The sequence below is a fragment of the Vombatus ursinus genome, unplaced genomic scaffold (assembly GCF_900497805.2).
Source record: "Vombatus ursinus unplaced genomic scaffold, bare-nosed wombat genome assembly UNPS02014775.1, whole genome shotgun sequence".
Lineage (NCBI taxonomy): Eukaryota > Metazoa > Chordata > Mammalia > Diprotodontia > Vombatidae > Vombatus > Vombatus ursinus.
This window is the reverse complement of record NW_020954553.1, coordinates 4467756-4483870: the sequence shown is the minus strand read 5'-3', so window position 1 is coordinate 4483870 and position 16115 is coordinate 4467756. Positions and strand designations below refer to the sequence as shown.

Here is a 16115-nt window from a genome sequence, read left to right as displayed (position 1 = left end):
TCCCAGGTACAGTACCTATATGAAGGTCCCCGAACATCCCAAGCTTTCTTGAGACCCCAGAAGAATTAGAAATTCTTAGAATGGCATTGCTCAGGAACCAAGAAAAAGGTTCACACTCCCTTTAATGTACACTAGCGATTTCAAACTCGTTGTCTGATAAATGGCCTGCTTCCTCTGCCCTATTGGTTCCATCAGCAGTTATTTTGGAAGGCAACTGAGTCACGCTAAACTTTGAATGATGGTACTCCATATTTTCCATCACATAAATAAGCTTTTTCATTTCCAGCGTGGTTCAGACCATAAAGATTCCACCAGATTTCAATTAGTACTGAAGAAACAGTCCTCTCTTAGCAAGGCTGAAGAATGGGAATGGAGAAATCCATCTGCACACAACATATCAATGCGATCTTCCACCAACTACTCCTCTGTGTCTTAATAATATTAAGACAATCACAAGGACTAAATTCTACTTTATTAAGATAATTAAAATCATTAGGCATTATTTTTATTCCTAGGCAGAATTCCAAAACAAGTTGGCATGGAGAATATGAGGTAATATCACCATCAGCATTTCCCCCATACTTTGTAGAAATACCTGAATTCATGGAACACCCCCACCACCAGTTTAAAAAACAAACAAACCGAGGAGCAGCTAGGTGGCAAAGTGGATAGAGCACCGGCCCTGGAGTCAGGAGGACTTGAGTTCAAATCCAGTCTCAGACCAAACACTTGACATTTACTAGCTGTGCGACCCTGGGCAAGTCACTTAACCCCAGCTGCCTAAGCAAAAAACAAACAAAAAACCCCTGAACCTCCCCATAATATCTCAGCCAGGGGTTTGCTAGCATGGCACCAAGCACAGAAACGAGTCCCAGACTCATCTCCCTACTGAGCCCAGTTTCCCACCAGGCTAAAAGCTATGTTTTCACCAAATTTAACAAGCTTTTCTCCTCTATGGATTCTGTTGTTGTGTTAACAATGTCTGAGCTACATTCAAGACTTCTGTTTTAATCATTTATTTTCCCATTCTAAATAGAAGGAAAAAAATTCTCTATTTGCCTTATAAGGTTGAAATGTTTTCTGTTAAGTGGTTTAAGTTTGCTGAAAGTCAGAAATCTATGATAATGTGGTAATGCTTTTTTATTGCTTCAATTCCATACACGATTCTTGAAATGAGTGAGAAAGTTCCCATGCTAACGGCTTGTCTGTATTAAACCAATAATTCACGTCTGGACTTGCAAAGTTAACTTGCTTAGTTTCAACATTTTTCATTAGCCAAGGTAAGGCTGGCCTAAGGTATATGTGTTTGGGGGACAAAGTGGGAGGGGGGTTGCCAACACAAAAGCAAATTGTTTTTGTGAAATGTGTTTTAATATTCAACTTGTAAGAGTTTTCAAATTCACATCCAAGTTGCTTGGCTTTACACCAGTATTGTTTCCCTGGGACTAACTGAGCCTAAAGCTTAAAAAAGTACTTCTCTAGCAAGTATATCACATGATGCCTGAAAATTAAAATAAACACTTGGTTTTTCTCTCCTACATAACTTTACGTCCAGTGTGTGTTCTCCGGTGGGCACTGAAGTGTGAACTATTGTTGAAGTCTTTTCCACACTCAGTACATTTATAGGGTTTCTCTCCAGTATGGATTCTCTGGTGAATAATAAGGCTTGAGCTCTGGTTGAAACATTTCCCACATTCACCACACCTATATGGTTTCTCTCCTGTGTGAATTCTGTGGTGAGTAATAAGGTTGGAACGGTCACGAAAGTTTTTCCCACACTCCAGACATTTATACGGTTTCTCTCCTGTGTGAACTCTCTGATGAGTAATAAGCTTTGAACGTTCACTGAAGCATTTCCCACAATCAACACATTTATATGGTTTTTCACCTGTATGGACTCTTTGATGGTTAGTAAGAGTTGAGCTCTTACTGAAGCTTTTTCCACATTCTGCACATTCATAAGGTTTCTCCCCGGTATGGATTCTTTGGTGACTAGTAAGGGCTGAGCTCTTACTGAAGCTTCTTCCACATTCATAACATTCAAAGGGTTTTTCTCCAGAGTCAGCTCTTTGGGGACCAGGACAGGTTAAGCTCATACTGAAATTGTTTTCTCCTTCAAGCTCCTCCGTGTGATTTTTCAAGTGTGCCCTCAAAGATAGATTGTTAGCAAAGCTTTCCCCATGCTCATTATATCTGTCAGTATTTCCTCCCATGTGGATTCTCTGATGTTTAATAAGATTTGAACTCTGGTTGAAGCTTTTCCAACACTCACTACATTTATAGGGTTTTTCTCCTGTGTGGATTCTCTGATGGGTGACTAGGTTTGAATGATCACTAAAGCTTTTTCCACACTCAAGACATTTGTATGGTTTCTCTCCAGTATGGATTCTCTGATGAGTATTGAGGTTAGAACGGTCACTGAAGCTTTTCCCACATTGAAGGCATTTGTACGGTTTTTCACCTGTGTGGATTCGCTGATGTGCAATAAAATGAGAGCTCCGACTGAAACTTTTCACACATGTCTTGCATTTGTAGGGTTTTCCCACTAGGTATAGTCCCTGATGATCTATTAATTTTTCTAAATCCTCTTCAGAACCACATTTCTCCCACTGTTCCTCGGAGGGACTTTCACACTGTCTTAATGATTCATATTCATCCTCACTGTCTTTCCCCCAAACAGGCTGGTGACCATCTTCTTCAAAATGTTTTGATAACGTCTTGTGGATCTCCTCAGAAACTTCCTGCTTTGAATTCTGTTCTTCGTTCTCACACTTCGTGTCCACACCTGAAAAAGAGGAATAGAAATGTACCGTGATAGTGACTAAAGAAATGGGGAGCTGGGGGAAATACATGGAGAAGGAACAAAATTAAAATTAAACTAGAGATGTCAGTTTAATTGCAACCTCCCTCTTTTCTTTGAAGAGGAACACCTTGTGAGCCCCCCACTCATTGGGGACTATGGGTGTACAACATTGCTGAACTATTTTCCCCCTCTTTTTTATTATTTGTTATAAGGGATGACTCTATGGGAGTAGGAAAGGGTAATGATATATGGAAAATGTAGGTGATATAAAAACCAAAGACATTGATAAAAAAAATTTAAGATAAACATGCAAAAGCTCATTTTCAAAAACCAATTTTTTAAGCACCTCCTGGGCAAGGGTTATGTTTTCTATGTTTTTTGTAAAGTTTTTGGTAAAGTGTTCTGCTGAGTAGGAATTCAATATTCATATTTTTAAATCAGCCTGATTCTGTTCCTTGACTGAACTTGGAAAATCACACGAGGACAGGGAATGAGGAAGTAATTTTGCTTAGGAGACTAACAGGGACTATCATAATAAGACCTCATTACAGAACTTTCCTCAGCTAAATCTCAGCCTCTCTGCCATGATTAGCCTACATAGATCAGAAGGAAAATGCCTAGAGACTCTTTAAAGAAGTATGGGGCCCTCTGGAGAGGTTTTAAGCACGATTTCCATTCCAGCATCCAATCAATTCCTTTTGGAAAAAATCTTGTAAATGCCCTGCTGACTCTATGATCATATTTGCTGGCTTAGGTTGATAAAAGCCACACCCCTCCAAAGCCTAAAGGCTCCTCTTCTCTGACTTACTGGTGGCTGCTAAGGTGAGAAAAAAACCACCTAAACCCCACAGGTGGGCACTGATTCATTTATAAAGATGCAAGTCCTCTTGTGAGTGTGTGAGTGAGTGGCCACTTCAATCTACTCCCACTAAGCAAATATGTGTTATATGCTTGCTGTACTAGGCCCTGAGAATGGAAAGACAGACAAATAACCATCCTGGCCCTCAAGGAGCTTAAATGATTTTAAGCCTGGGCCTGTGATTTCACTGGTGTAGGGAACTCCCAATAAGGAAACTCCTTGTACCAATGCAGGCTGGTATTTGATCTGCAACTGAACAATATTAGAGTGCTGCCCAGGGCACTGACTGCCCCAAATACCCCAGCCAACAGATGTCATAGACAAGACTTGAACCTGAGCATTTTCAAGTCTGAATCTCTGTCCATGACATCTCAGGGGCTTGCAATTTATCAGGGGGGATAAATATGCAAAAAAAAAAAATGTGACACAAAGGATGAAAAAATAAGTACAAAAATAAGTATGATACAAGTATGGAATCAAGGCAAGAGGAAGGCCTAAAGTAATCAGAAAAATCTGAGGAGAGAATAGATTACTTTTAGCTAGGAGGGTAAGGCAAAATGTCATGGAGAAGGGAGCACCTCAGCTAGGATTTTCATAGGAGGAAGTGAAGAAGAAAGGTATTTCAGGCACAAGGGATGGCCTGCATGACGGTGAGGAAAAAGTTCCATGAAGAGAGGATGAAATCCAGGAACAATTAGCAGTCTCGTTTGGCTTATATGTAGAATGGGTAAACAGAATTCATTTACAACAAAACTAGAAAGTAGATCGGAGCCAGACTTTCTAAAGTTTCAAAGGCCAGGCCCTCATTTTATTCTCTCACAATGAGAAGTCATGGAAGCTTTTTCGAGCAGGTGAATGACATGCTCAGGCTCAGACTAGAAGATTATTTCAGTAGCCATTTGAAAGATGGCTTGGAAGAGGTTAAAACTAGAGGTCAGGAGATTCACAAGACCACCACAATAGTCCAGGGGAAAATAATAAGATGGTGGCAATGTGAACACTGAGAGAAAAGGGTTTCAGAGACACTGTGAAGGAAGGACTTGGCCGCTGACTGGATATGGGAGGTGAAGAAGACGGATGATTCACAGAGGACACTGGTATTTCTTGCTAGATGACAGAAGATGGTGAGGCCACAAAGAATAATTGGAAATTTGGGAGAAGAGGCAGATTTGGGTAGGAAGAGGCATGATTCATTTCAGACATATTAAGTTTTTTGTTTTTGTTTTTATTTTGGAGACAGTGGGGGTTAAGTGACTTGCCAAGGGTCACACAGCTAGCTAGTAGGTGTCTGAGGCTGCATTTGAACTCAAATCCTCCTGACTCTAGGGCCGGTGCTCTATCCACTGCGCCAGCTAGCTGCCCCCAGACATGTTAAGTTTTGTGGCACTGTCATGATAGCTTAACAGACAGCTGAAAATGTAGGGATGGAGCTCAAGAAAGCTATCAGAACTGGATATATGGACTTGGGAGTCATCTTCAGAGATGACCCCATTAAAGTCATGAGAGTGAATGAGAGCTCCAAAAGAGGTTGTGAAGAGAGTGAAGGAACAAGAAAGATGAACCAGAAGAGACAGAGAAGATGCAGCCCTGGAGGGAAAAGTGCTGGGAGAAAACAGTGTTAGAAAAAGTGTAGAAGGAAAGAATATCAAGGAGTCAATAAGGTCAAATGCTGCCAAATGGTATAGAAAGAATACGCTCAAGAAAAGAACACCAGATCCAGTAATTAAAAGGTTACTGGTGACCTTGAAAAGAGCAATTTCATTAGAGATGGAAGCCACGCTGTGGAATTTTAAGATGGAATAAGGAAGTACAGGCAGAAGAGAAAAGACTATTCTACATGTTGGGTTTTTTTTGTTTGTTTTGTTTTATTTTAGGCAATTGAGGTTAAGTGACTTGCCCAGGGGTCACACAGCTAGTAAATGTCAAGTGTTTGGTCTGAGGCCGGATTTGAACTCAGGTCCTCCTGACTTGAGGGCTGCTGCTCTATCCACTGCACCACCTAGCTGCCCTATTCTACATGTTTAGCAGTGAAAAAAAAAAAAGATACTTTAGGGAGTATCTGGATGAAGGGAAAGATTTTTTAGGGTAGGAGAGACCTGAGGTTCATTTTAGGCATAGGAGGAAGAGTGAGAATATAGGGATATTGAATGGATGGAAAAAAAAGATGAGAAAGGACAGAATCGAGTATGAGTGGGATTTAGCATTAGATAAATGAAGGGAAAGAGTAAAAGATTAGTGACTACAGAAGTTCCTAGGTGGCAAGGAGGGCAGATAAGATAGCCTATGGCAGACAGCCTTAAATCTTTTCAGTAAAGTAGAAGACACTATCAATCGCTAAGAGAGAGAGGGGTAGGGTAGAGTCGGGGGCTAAAACAAAGGCTTTGAACTGCTATCTTAGGGAATGCGGCAGAAAGTTCATCAGAAATGAATAAAAGGCATTCCATACAGTGAGCCAGCTGAGGTTAGATGGCAGGAATTTATAATCATCTCTTGCACAGCTTCATGTCTTCCTTTGAGAATGCTCAGCAGCTTGGAGAAGGACAGAAGACAGATGGGGAAGGTGAGGCCACACTGAGAGCCACCAGGGCAGGAACAGAGGAAGGAAAATGGAATGTACAACTGAAGGGTAGAAGGGACTACACTTCTGAGATGGCTGTTTAAGTTATTTCAATGGTCAGGACTCCATATGAAGGAGGGACATTAAGTCAGAACACTAGTAGTGGACTGAGAAAACAGAAAGAATCTAGGGGCCTAGAGATGACAGGATCATGGATTTAGAGAGACAAGGGACCAAAGAGGCCATTGAGTCCAACCCCCTCATTTTACAAGTAAGAAAACTGACGCCCAGAAACCTGAAGTGACTCAGTCCAGATTCCATGACTAGGAAGTGTCTCAGGAGGGATCTGACCACAGGTCTTCCTATGTCTGAGTCTGGTATGCTATCCTCTACAGCATGCTGCCTCTCAATAGTTACCATAAAGGGCTTCTTCTAAGGCAGAAATTATGTCCATTTAACATTTGGGAAGATGGAGACAGTGACAAGAGCTCAAGGTCGCAGTGATCAGCAGAACTAGAATGAGGCTCCTAACCTTCAAATTCTCAGTCCAATACTATTTCCATTAGGCCAGGCTGCATGGTTGCCCAATAAACAGGGAGAAGCTTACCAATGCAGCTTTTAAATGGAGCTGAAGTGTCAAGGGTCTTAAAATGCTGTGTTGGCACATCACTGTACCCGTCCTCTTTGGCGGCTTCTTCTTCCTCCTCCTCCTCCTCTTCCTCCTCCTCCTCCTGTCTCCAGGTCCTTTGGTCCCGTTCTTCAGCATCCCTCCTCCCAGGCCTTTCTGGGAGGCGAGCACTTCTGAGAACTGCTCTTGCACGCATGAGAGTGTCCAGCTCTTCATAAAAGGGGCAAACCCCTGGGGGCTCGCTGCTTTTAGCTTTCCGGTAACTTCGTAGGAGGTTTTTGAACCTGTAGCGACACTGTTCTAGCGTCCGGAGGAAACCCCGTTGACGCAGCCGCTCAGCAATGGCACGATACACTTGGCTGTTCTGGTGACAGGTCTGAAGTTTTTTGGAGAAAGGCGATTCACCAAGAATGGCAAGGAAAGTCTTGGTTTCTTCATAGCTCCAGTGCACACCTGCTACCAGAAGAGAAGGTTTTAGAGCTCTCAAACCTAGAAAGAATCATTCTGGTTGGTGCCTGGTGGCCTAGGGATAAAGGCTGTTGAGCATATGAGGTATTTTAAAGGAAAGGAAAAAAGAATCAGCACTTAGAGCTGGACTGGACCTGAGAGATTAGCTAATAAATGTGTTCCCCTCTATAGAAGGCCTTCCACTGTTAGTGAGACGATTACTTGTCAAGAAGGCTGTAGAGGGGAATTCATGCTTCAGACGGGGCTTCAGGCTAGCTTCTCTTCAAAGTCCCTTCCAGTTCTAAGACCCCATTATTTTAATCCAAGCCCCTCATTTTAAAGATGAGGAAACCAAAGCCCAGGAAGATTAAATAACCATCCAACATACAACAGCCAGCAATCCGTGTCTAATGGACCAGAACCCATGTCTAATGATTCACCCACTAAAGGAGTATCATTGACTATCAGGCCAAAACCGTCACCCCCTCAGACCTGTATCCCCTAAATAAAAGAACCCATGTAAGCCCTAAGGTCAGAATGTAGGCCCCTAAAGAAACATGTCAAAGATGCAGCTAGTTACAAAATCTGGGCCCAGCTCTTTTTGTCTCTCTCCTTTATTTACTTATCTGTGCTTACGTTGTATTTCCCTAGCAGAATGTAAGCTCTAAGAAGGGATTGTTTCATTCTTTGTACTTATATCCCTAGCATAGTACCTGACAAATACATGCACATATATGTATGTGAGCCAGACATAGTATCATAGAGACATATGTGTGTATTTACGCATGTCTATATACATGTACATGTGTTATTATTGTGTGTGTACATACACACATATGCCTATAATGTTCACTGAACTGAATAGTACCTGATCCCCACTGCCCCAACATGCTATCTATGTTGGGAGAATTTAGCTTAATGATCCAAAAAGACACTTCAATACTTTTATTCATGCCACACCAAAGTCATCAGGTTGGGGAATGCTAGTCCACACTATATATGTTTACTGCTGTTTCAATCCACATTGATTTTTTATTCTAAACCTCTGAAGGATATTAACGAGAGTTAGGCAACACTGGCCCGGTGACAACTTCTCAAAGCCTCAGTTCTCACAACTGTAAAAGGAAGTGGCACACCTAAACCCAATTCAAAAAACATTTATCAAGCATCACTGTGTGCAGTGAACTGTACTAAGTGGTGGGAAATAAACAACACTTAGATAAAATGTGGTCTTTACTCTCATAAAGTTTACAATCTGAAAGATAATCTTTAGGGCCCTTCCAACTCTAAAGGTCTTCAACTGTAACACTTCCGATTTCACTCGCTCATCATTCCCCTTGCTTCCCCACCCCGCGCCCTTTGTTTTGTATGTGTACGTAGGTTAATTTGGGGAGAACCATTAGGGGGAGACAGGGCAGAAGATGAAGTAGTTGAGGGTAGGGGTAAGTGCGAGGACCCTAACAGATTCTTACCAATACGACTTTGGAAAAAGGTTGAGCCACTAGACATCTTGGGTCCTTGGATTGGTTCTTCAATGACCATCTCATCCCCATTACAATCTTCAGTTGCTGTGGCCTCTGTAGCTGCCTCATGTTCCCAGTTCCCTTCCTCCTGCTCTTCTGTCTCAGCGTCACTATCCCCCAACCTGGGGAGACCCGCAGGCTTCCCTGAGACGTCTGTGGCTCTGACAGCAGCCCGAGCCTTCACCAGTGTGTCCAACTCCTCATAGAAAGGGCAAGTGCCAGGGGGGTGGCTGCTCTTGGCTTTCCTATAGTTTCTTAAAAGGTTTTTGATCCTATATCGGCACTGCTCCAGGGTTCGCAGGAAACCCCTCTCCCGCAACCGCTCAGAAATGGCCCGGTATACAGGGCGGTTCTGATGACAGGTCCGGAGTTTTTCAGAAAATGGGGACTCGCCAAGGATTGCAAGGAAAGCCTTTGTTTCTTCATAGCCCCAGTGCACCCCTGTAACCCTCATATCTTCCACATCCCACTGTTCCTGTTCTTCCCAGGGTTTTACTTCCTTCATGGAGGATGTCTGCCCTAGTCTCACTTGTTCTTCACATGTACTATGATCTGCAAGGTTCTCTCTTTTCCCAGAGTCCAGAAGGTTTGGTACACATGGCTCTCTTCCTTGCTCTGGCCAGGAGATCCTGCTAGGTTTCAAAACTGGAAATCCGGTTCACAGGGAGGCAAAAAAAGAAATGATGGTTTGTGTAGGTTCCTAAACTTTCCCAAAGTTCAGTCCCTTTCCCTGATACAGGAGGACAGAACATGACCCCATAGAAATAATGATGATGGTGACGATGATAATAGGTGATATGTAAAGTGCTGTAAGGTGTACATAAGTTCTCATTTGATCCTCACAAAAAACCCTATTGGACAGGTACTAGGACACAATAGCCTTTGTGATGAAGAGGAAACTGAGGCTGAGAAGTTAAATGACCTTCCCAGAGCCAGTATGGATCAGAGGAAGGATTCAAACCCAGGTCACTCCTCTATTCCAGCCACACCACGCTAAGGGAAATGAGTGCACATTTGGCCTTAGGAAATGAGGAAACAGAATGTTCACCAGAACAGCTGTAGCAAAAATCTCAGTGTGATGCAGGAGACAGAACACTGGGCTGGAAGCTGGAAGACATGGAGGGGCAACGAGGACTAGTACAGAGCCCTGGGCCTCAAGTCAGGAAAATCTGGGTTTGAATCCTGTCTGTGGCACTAATTGGTATGACCCTGAGCAAGCCACCCCTCTGGGCTTCAGCTTCCTGTTTGGAACCAAAGACCTCTAACAACCCTTTCAGCTCCAAATCTGGAATCCTCTGAGTCCAGACCTGGTTCTGCCACTAATTAGCTACATGACCTTGGGAAGGTCATAGAGCCTCTCAGAATCTCAATTTCCTCATATAAAATAACCTAATCTCTGAGGTCCCTTCCAACTTTAAAATTCTATGATTCTCATAAGTCTGGTTTTAAACTTAGTTAACCATTAACTGCCTAGCTGGAACTTTCAATTAAACAGTTTTTTCTTCTGAGCACTTCACTTCTTAAGAGAAAGATGCCAAAGAGACAAAACAAATTTTTATTGGAGATCTGGTAAAAATGAGGTACCTTCCACTTCCTGGATTCCCAGGCTCCCTCCAAGTCCTGGCTCAAAACCCACCTTCTACAGGAAGCCTTTCCCAACCCCTCTTAACTTCAGTGCCTTCCCTCTGCTGATCAATTCCTACTTATCCCATCTATAGCTTGTCTAGCAGAGTTGTTTTCATGTTGACTCCCCTAACAGACTGTGAGCCCCTCGAGGGTAGGGATTGTCTTTTGTCTTTCTTTGTATCCCCACAACCCTTAGCACAGTGCCTGGCACGACTAACCCTATCGTCATCCCCCATCCCAGAGAGTAACCACTCATGTCTGAGGGGATGATTCTGAAGTCCTGCAAGACATTCAGCTAGAAAAGAAAGGTTCTATTATGGTCACATTCTTCAACTTTCCTAGAAAGAAAAGCGGACACAGATTTCTGAAATATTTTCAGCAAGAGTTAGAAAAAGACAGAGTTATGAAGATAAATAATCCTTGAATTACCAGAAAATTCCATTCATCTGACACTTCTACTTCTGGAGTACCTGGTTAATCAGTTAGATAACATTCTATTTCTGAATATACAGGGAACAAATATTTGAGGGGCCCATAATAATAGCCCATGTTAATGTTAACTCTAAGGAATGTGCTGTCAGGGGAGGTCCAGGAGCTCAAGTGATATTACATTTAGGATCAAAGAAGTTAGAACAAGAATCTTAGAGATACTGACTAGAAGATTAAAAGAGACCATTCTCTCAACAGAACAGAAGCTCCTTGAGAGTACAAATTGCTTTGGTTTCGCATTTATATCCCCAGCATCTTACATAGTACCTGGCACATAAGGAGCCCTTAAAAAAAGCTTGTTGATTGCTTCTGATTAAAACAGATGCAGCAAAAAGAGACATAGCACGATAAAGTTACCAGTACCAATGTAAATGAGGAAGGTGGAAGGAGGTCAACAGTAAAAACAAAATTCTTATAGAGACGAAAAATTCTCATAATAGTACTTCTGGAGCAAGAAACAAACTGCAAACAAGAGAGGTATCCATTGACTGGGGGATGGTTAAACAAGATGTGAGGATGAATGGAATAGAATACTATTTTGTCACAAGGGAACAAATGTGAGTAACATGGGAAGACTCATATGAGTTGACATAAAATAAAGAAAGTAGAACTTGAAGAGAAATATACACGATACTGTAAATGAAGACAACACAATTCAGATAAAGTATGATGAGCAATATCAGTTCCAGATAACTGATATGGGAATGCACTGCCTTTCTCTTGGTACAGAGGTGGGATCCTCTGGGTGTGGGATGCTGCACACACTCTTGGAGTCACAGTTACCGCATCAGATGGTTTTCTTAACTTTTATTTTTTCTCTTATTAGGGAGGAAATCGCAGAACAGAGGGGATCCTTATAAGGTAACAGTAGTATAAAAACAAAAATACATCAATAAAAACATTAAAAAAAAACAGAGCAAGTTAAGCAATGAAAGATCTGCTTAATAAAGGGGAATAGTTTGGGGGTTTTGTTTTGGGGGGGCAGAAATGTAGTCCATCAGCTCCAGATCACAGAAGGAATTCTTTAATCATATGAGAATCATTAGAGTAAAAGTGCCCCTTTGTGCTTCTTACCAGGATAAACTCCACCCCAGCAAAAGTTCTGGTGAGTCCAACCCCACCAGAAAGTGTCTGCCTGCAGGCAGCAGAGCATCTGCAGGCCAAGGATCAGTTTGCTATGCACGAGATCCACAGCAGAGGCGCTCAGACTTTCTTGGTTCACAGTGCCCTTGGCATCTCAAGAATTTTTTCACAGCTCCCTGAAGCCAAAAGAAATACCTAATAGTTCCATCTATTAATAAGTCATTAAGTTAAAAAATTTTTAAATGTTCCACTGTACCCCTGTGAGTTTGCTGCAGGGTTCAGGAACCCCAGATCTAGAGGACTGGACACCAGGTGACAGGGGTGAGGGATGGTTTGGCCATAGTGACCCATAAAGTGGACAAAAGTATGAAACAGATCTCAGGGCTATACATCCTGTGCCTCTTTTGCAGGGATGGTGGCGGAAAAGAAGTTCTAAAAATATCACATTTCTCAGACTACTCACAATTTGTGGTGTCCTTAATCTATGATCTCTAACAGTTAACAACCTGACACACCACTGAAGGAACTGAACCACAACCACATCAATGTTCTCACCAGAAAAAAGGTATATACAACTGGAAAGATGACAGGGAGGTACACAGAGAGGAGAAGATAATGCTTGGGTTCTCCTTGGAGAAATGGGCAAAAACTGGCAGACTTGGTTTCATTATACACCCAGAAATGACCAAAAAAAAAAACCTTTCTCAAGCGTCCCCCGCCCCCAGTGAGCAGGAACCTCCCCCCTTGGACCTCGTGGGGAACTTTTTTTCTACTTCTCTAACACACATATGGGGCAGCTAGGTGGTACAGTGGACAGAGCTGTAAGCCTGGAGTCAGGAAGACTCATCTTTCTCAGTTCAAATCTGGCCTTAGACACTTACTAACTGTGTGACCCTGGGCAAGTCACTTAACCTTGTTTGCCTCAGTTTCCTCATCAAAAAAAATGAGCTGAAAAAAAAAATGAGCTGGAGGAAATGGCAAACCACTCCATTATCTTTGCCAAGAAAACCCCAATGGGGTTATGAAGAGTTGGACATGACTGAAATAACTGAACACCAAAAATACACATATGCTCTGTTTTGTATTCTAGTTATGTGTAAATGTGACATATCTCCTTTGAGGCCACTGATGACAAACGAGAGAGTGCTGGGCCTGGAGTCAGAAAGATGAGTTTAAATACAGCCTCAGCCACTTAAAAACTGTAGAACCCTGGGCACATCACTTATTCTCTGTTTGCTTCCATATCCTCAACTGTAAAATGGGGATAATAATAACACCTAACTCTCACTGGGTTGTTATGAATCTCAAATGAGATAATAGGTATTTAAAAAAAAAGCACTTAGCACATGGGAGACACTATTTAAATGCTTATTTCCCTTCTAAGCCCTATGAAGGCAAGGACTTGGTCACACAGTTTGTATTTAATAAACATCTGAACTGGAAGCTCTTCCTCTAATGCCCTATAATCAATCATTTTGTGCTAATAAAAGAGATGAGAGACATGGATGACCTAAAAACAAACCATCTTTAGAGTCACACACACACACATACACACCCCTGACAGGTTCTGGGAACACAAGCCCACTGGGTTTAACTGTTCTTTGATTCTTAAAAAGCACACAACCCAGTTGAACGAAATTCCATTTTAAATGCATTTGTTCTGAGTGGCATCTGTCTAAGCCCCACTGAGTCAACAACTGGCAAGCCTCATTGGAATGTAACAGAAAAAACATAAAATCAGTTTCATTCACTTTTTTAAAACACTCAATTTTAAAAATACAAATGAGTCTCACTCATTTTCAGATTTTTTTGTTTGTGTTTTTACTATTCTAACTTTTTTTGAAGAGAGCCAGTGTGGCATAAGAAATAGTGAGCAAGTCCCAGAGTCAAGAAGGCCTGTATTCAGGTTTCCCCTCTGCACCACCCTGGTTGTGTGACTTTAAGCACATCCCTCCAGGTATCTTTCTAAGAACTGAAGCTGTACAGAAGGAGCTGATCTGCTTCAGGAGAGATCAAATGAGACGATATTTGTAAAATGCTTAGCACAGCACCTGGCACCTATCAGGTGCTTAATGCCTGCTCTCTTTCCTTGTTCCCTGGTGGAGGGAGTTTCCTCACTAGGAGTTCCCTACAATGACAAAACCACAGGCCTGAACAACAACAATCTTTTAAGCCCTCTCCTTTCTTAAAAAAGACTGTCGTTCCTGGGCCAGATTTCATAGGCCAAAGCCCAGGCAGACTGAGAAAATCCATTCCTTTTTCTGGCAGGATTACACAACGGGCCATATTTATAGATTCTCTTTTCTATGCCACTGATTTTTGTTTAATCCAAACCAGATAGTTTTAATAATTGCTAATACATTAACCTGGTAATTCAAGGAAACACCTGGTTTTCCACAAGGAAAGTGACGTCTCTCAAGATTTCCTTGTAGAAAGGAGACAAGTGGGATGACTCAGTGGCCTCCAAACTTTTCTTTATAACACACTCTAATTGTAAAAAATGTTTTGAGCACATATCCCCAATGTGTATATTTACTTACAAGTTATATACATTACTATTGGGTGAATAACTATGTACATTATAAAACTTACACAAAAACAGACATTTTAGAAAAAGATAAAAATGAAGTAATATTTTGTTCTGGAGTCAATAGGGAACCCATGGAGTTTACTAAGTAGGGAAGCAACATGATCAAACCTGAAAATGACTTTGACAATTGTATGAAGATTAGACTGCAGAAGGAAAGAAGGGCAAGACTTGAATGAGGGAGCCCAATCAGGAGCCTTCTGGAACAGTGCAGGCGAGAAGTGATGAGGACCTTGATGGAAATGGTGGTGCTTTAGGGAAGAGGAGATAACACACCTGAGAGATATTATGAAAAAAGAATTGATAAGACTGGGTAACTAACTACATATGGGGAGTGAGAATGAGGAGTCAAGGATGACACTGAAGCTGTTTCGGTGACTGGAAGCACTGTGGTGCCCTCAGCAGTAAAAGGGAAGTTTGGAAAAAGGGTGGGTTTTCAACAATGGAAGGGGAGGAAGGAATAAGCATTTATTAAGAGTTAACTATATGCCAGGCACTGTGCTAAGTACTTTACAAATATTACTTAATTTAATAATGATATAATGACAAGAATAGCTTCAATCCAGATCACAATCCATCCAAGCCCCTTCATCCTATGTAACTCACTTTGTCCCACCCAAAATGAAAAGGGAAGAGGCGATTTTATTTATTGGCCAGTTCCCTGAAGTACAGACCCTCCCCGCCAAGAGGCGCTAACCATAGCTATGAGGTGATCTGGGGAAAAGGAGTTGGTATGCTGGGAGCTTGGAGAAGTTTTCCCAATGGCCCTTGGGCAGGGGCTGCTGTGAGTGCCCACAGAGTAGGCCCAACTCAGAAGGGGAAACTGTGGGATGTTGCACAGTGGAGAGAGGGAGAAGAGTTGGGAAGTGCTGAAAGATAAGAGTGGGTTTATTGTGTTAGAGATAAGCATCATTATTGATTATTTCAGGCAGAGTAGAAGATGAGCCATCTTTCTACCAATTGATTGATCACATACCCTTTAGAGTTAAGCCTACTTTAAAGACCACAGTTAGGTGAATTCAGAAGTCGCTGAATGACCAGAATTCTATCAAGAAATTACAAAAGGACATAGACAAGAAATGCACTGGATGAAAAGGTACGGAGAGAATGAAATCTGTATCATCGAAGGGTGTTTCTACATTGATCCCAGATATACTACAGTACTGAAGTAATTAAATTTTACGTCTTGTGCTTGAATTCAAAAAACCAATTGCACAAGCACAGGATGGGGGAGATATGGCCAGACAATAATTCAAATGAAAAAGATCTGGGGGTTTTCAGAACTTGCAAGTTTGTTATGATGTAATCATCTTTCCTAGCTGCCAGAGGAGCTAAAGCAATCTTAAGCTACATTAGGAAGAATGCAGGAGGTAGCAGTCCCAACATACTCTGCCCTGTTTTAGAAATGACACTAACAAGTACACTCTTCACACTGGAAGCAGATTTTTACCTTAACAAAGAGCATAAAACTCAAGTAATTGGCTGGGATCATGAGTAAGCAGCGCAAAAAGAG

At 41.9% G+C, this 16115-nt stretch overlaps 1 protein-coding gene across 6 annotated transcripts in view; it reads right to left on the bottom strand.

The window, feature by feature from the left end:
- Window positions 1–1125: 1125 nt before the first annotated feature.
- Window positions 1126–16115, bottom strand: part of ZSCAN20 (zinc finger and SCAN domain containing 20) — a 26488-nt gene continuing 11498 nt past the window's right edge. For 5 of the 6 annotated variants that reach the window (XM_027864377.1, XM_027864382.1, XM_027864380.1 and 2 more), the window contains exons 6-8: window positions 8767–9462; window positions 6827–7303; window positions 1126–2785 (exon numbers count right to left, since the gene is read on the bottom strand). In XM_027864377.1, coding sequence (XP_027720178.1) covers window positions 1536–2785; window positions 6827–7303; window positions 8767–9462 — 2423 coding nt within the window. In that variant the 3' untranslated portion in view covers window positions 1126–1535. The remainder of the gene's footprint in view (window positions 2786–6826; window positions 7304–8766; window positions 9463–16115) is intronic. The other variant, XM_027864381.1, reaches the window with a different exon arrangement.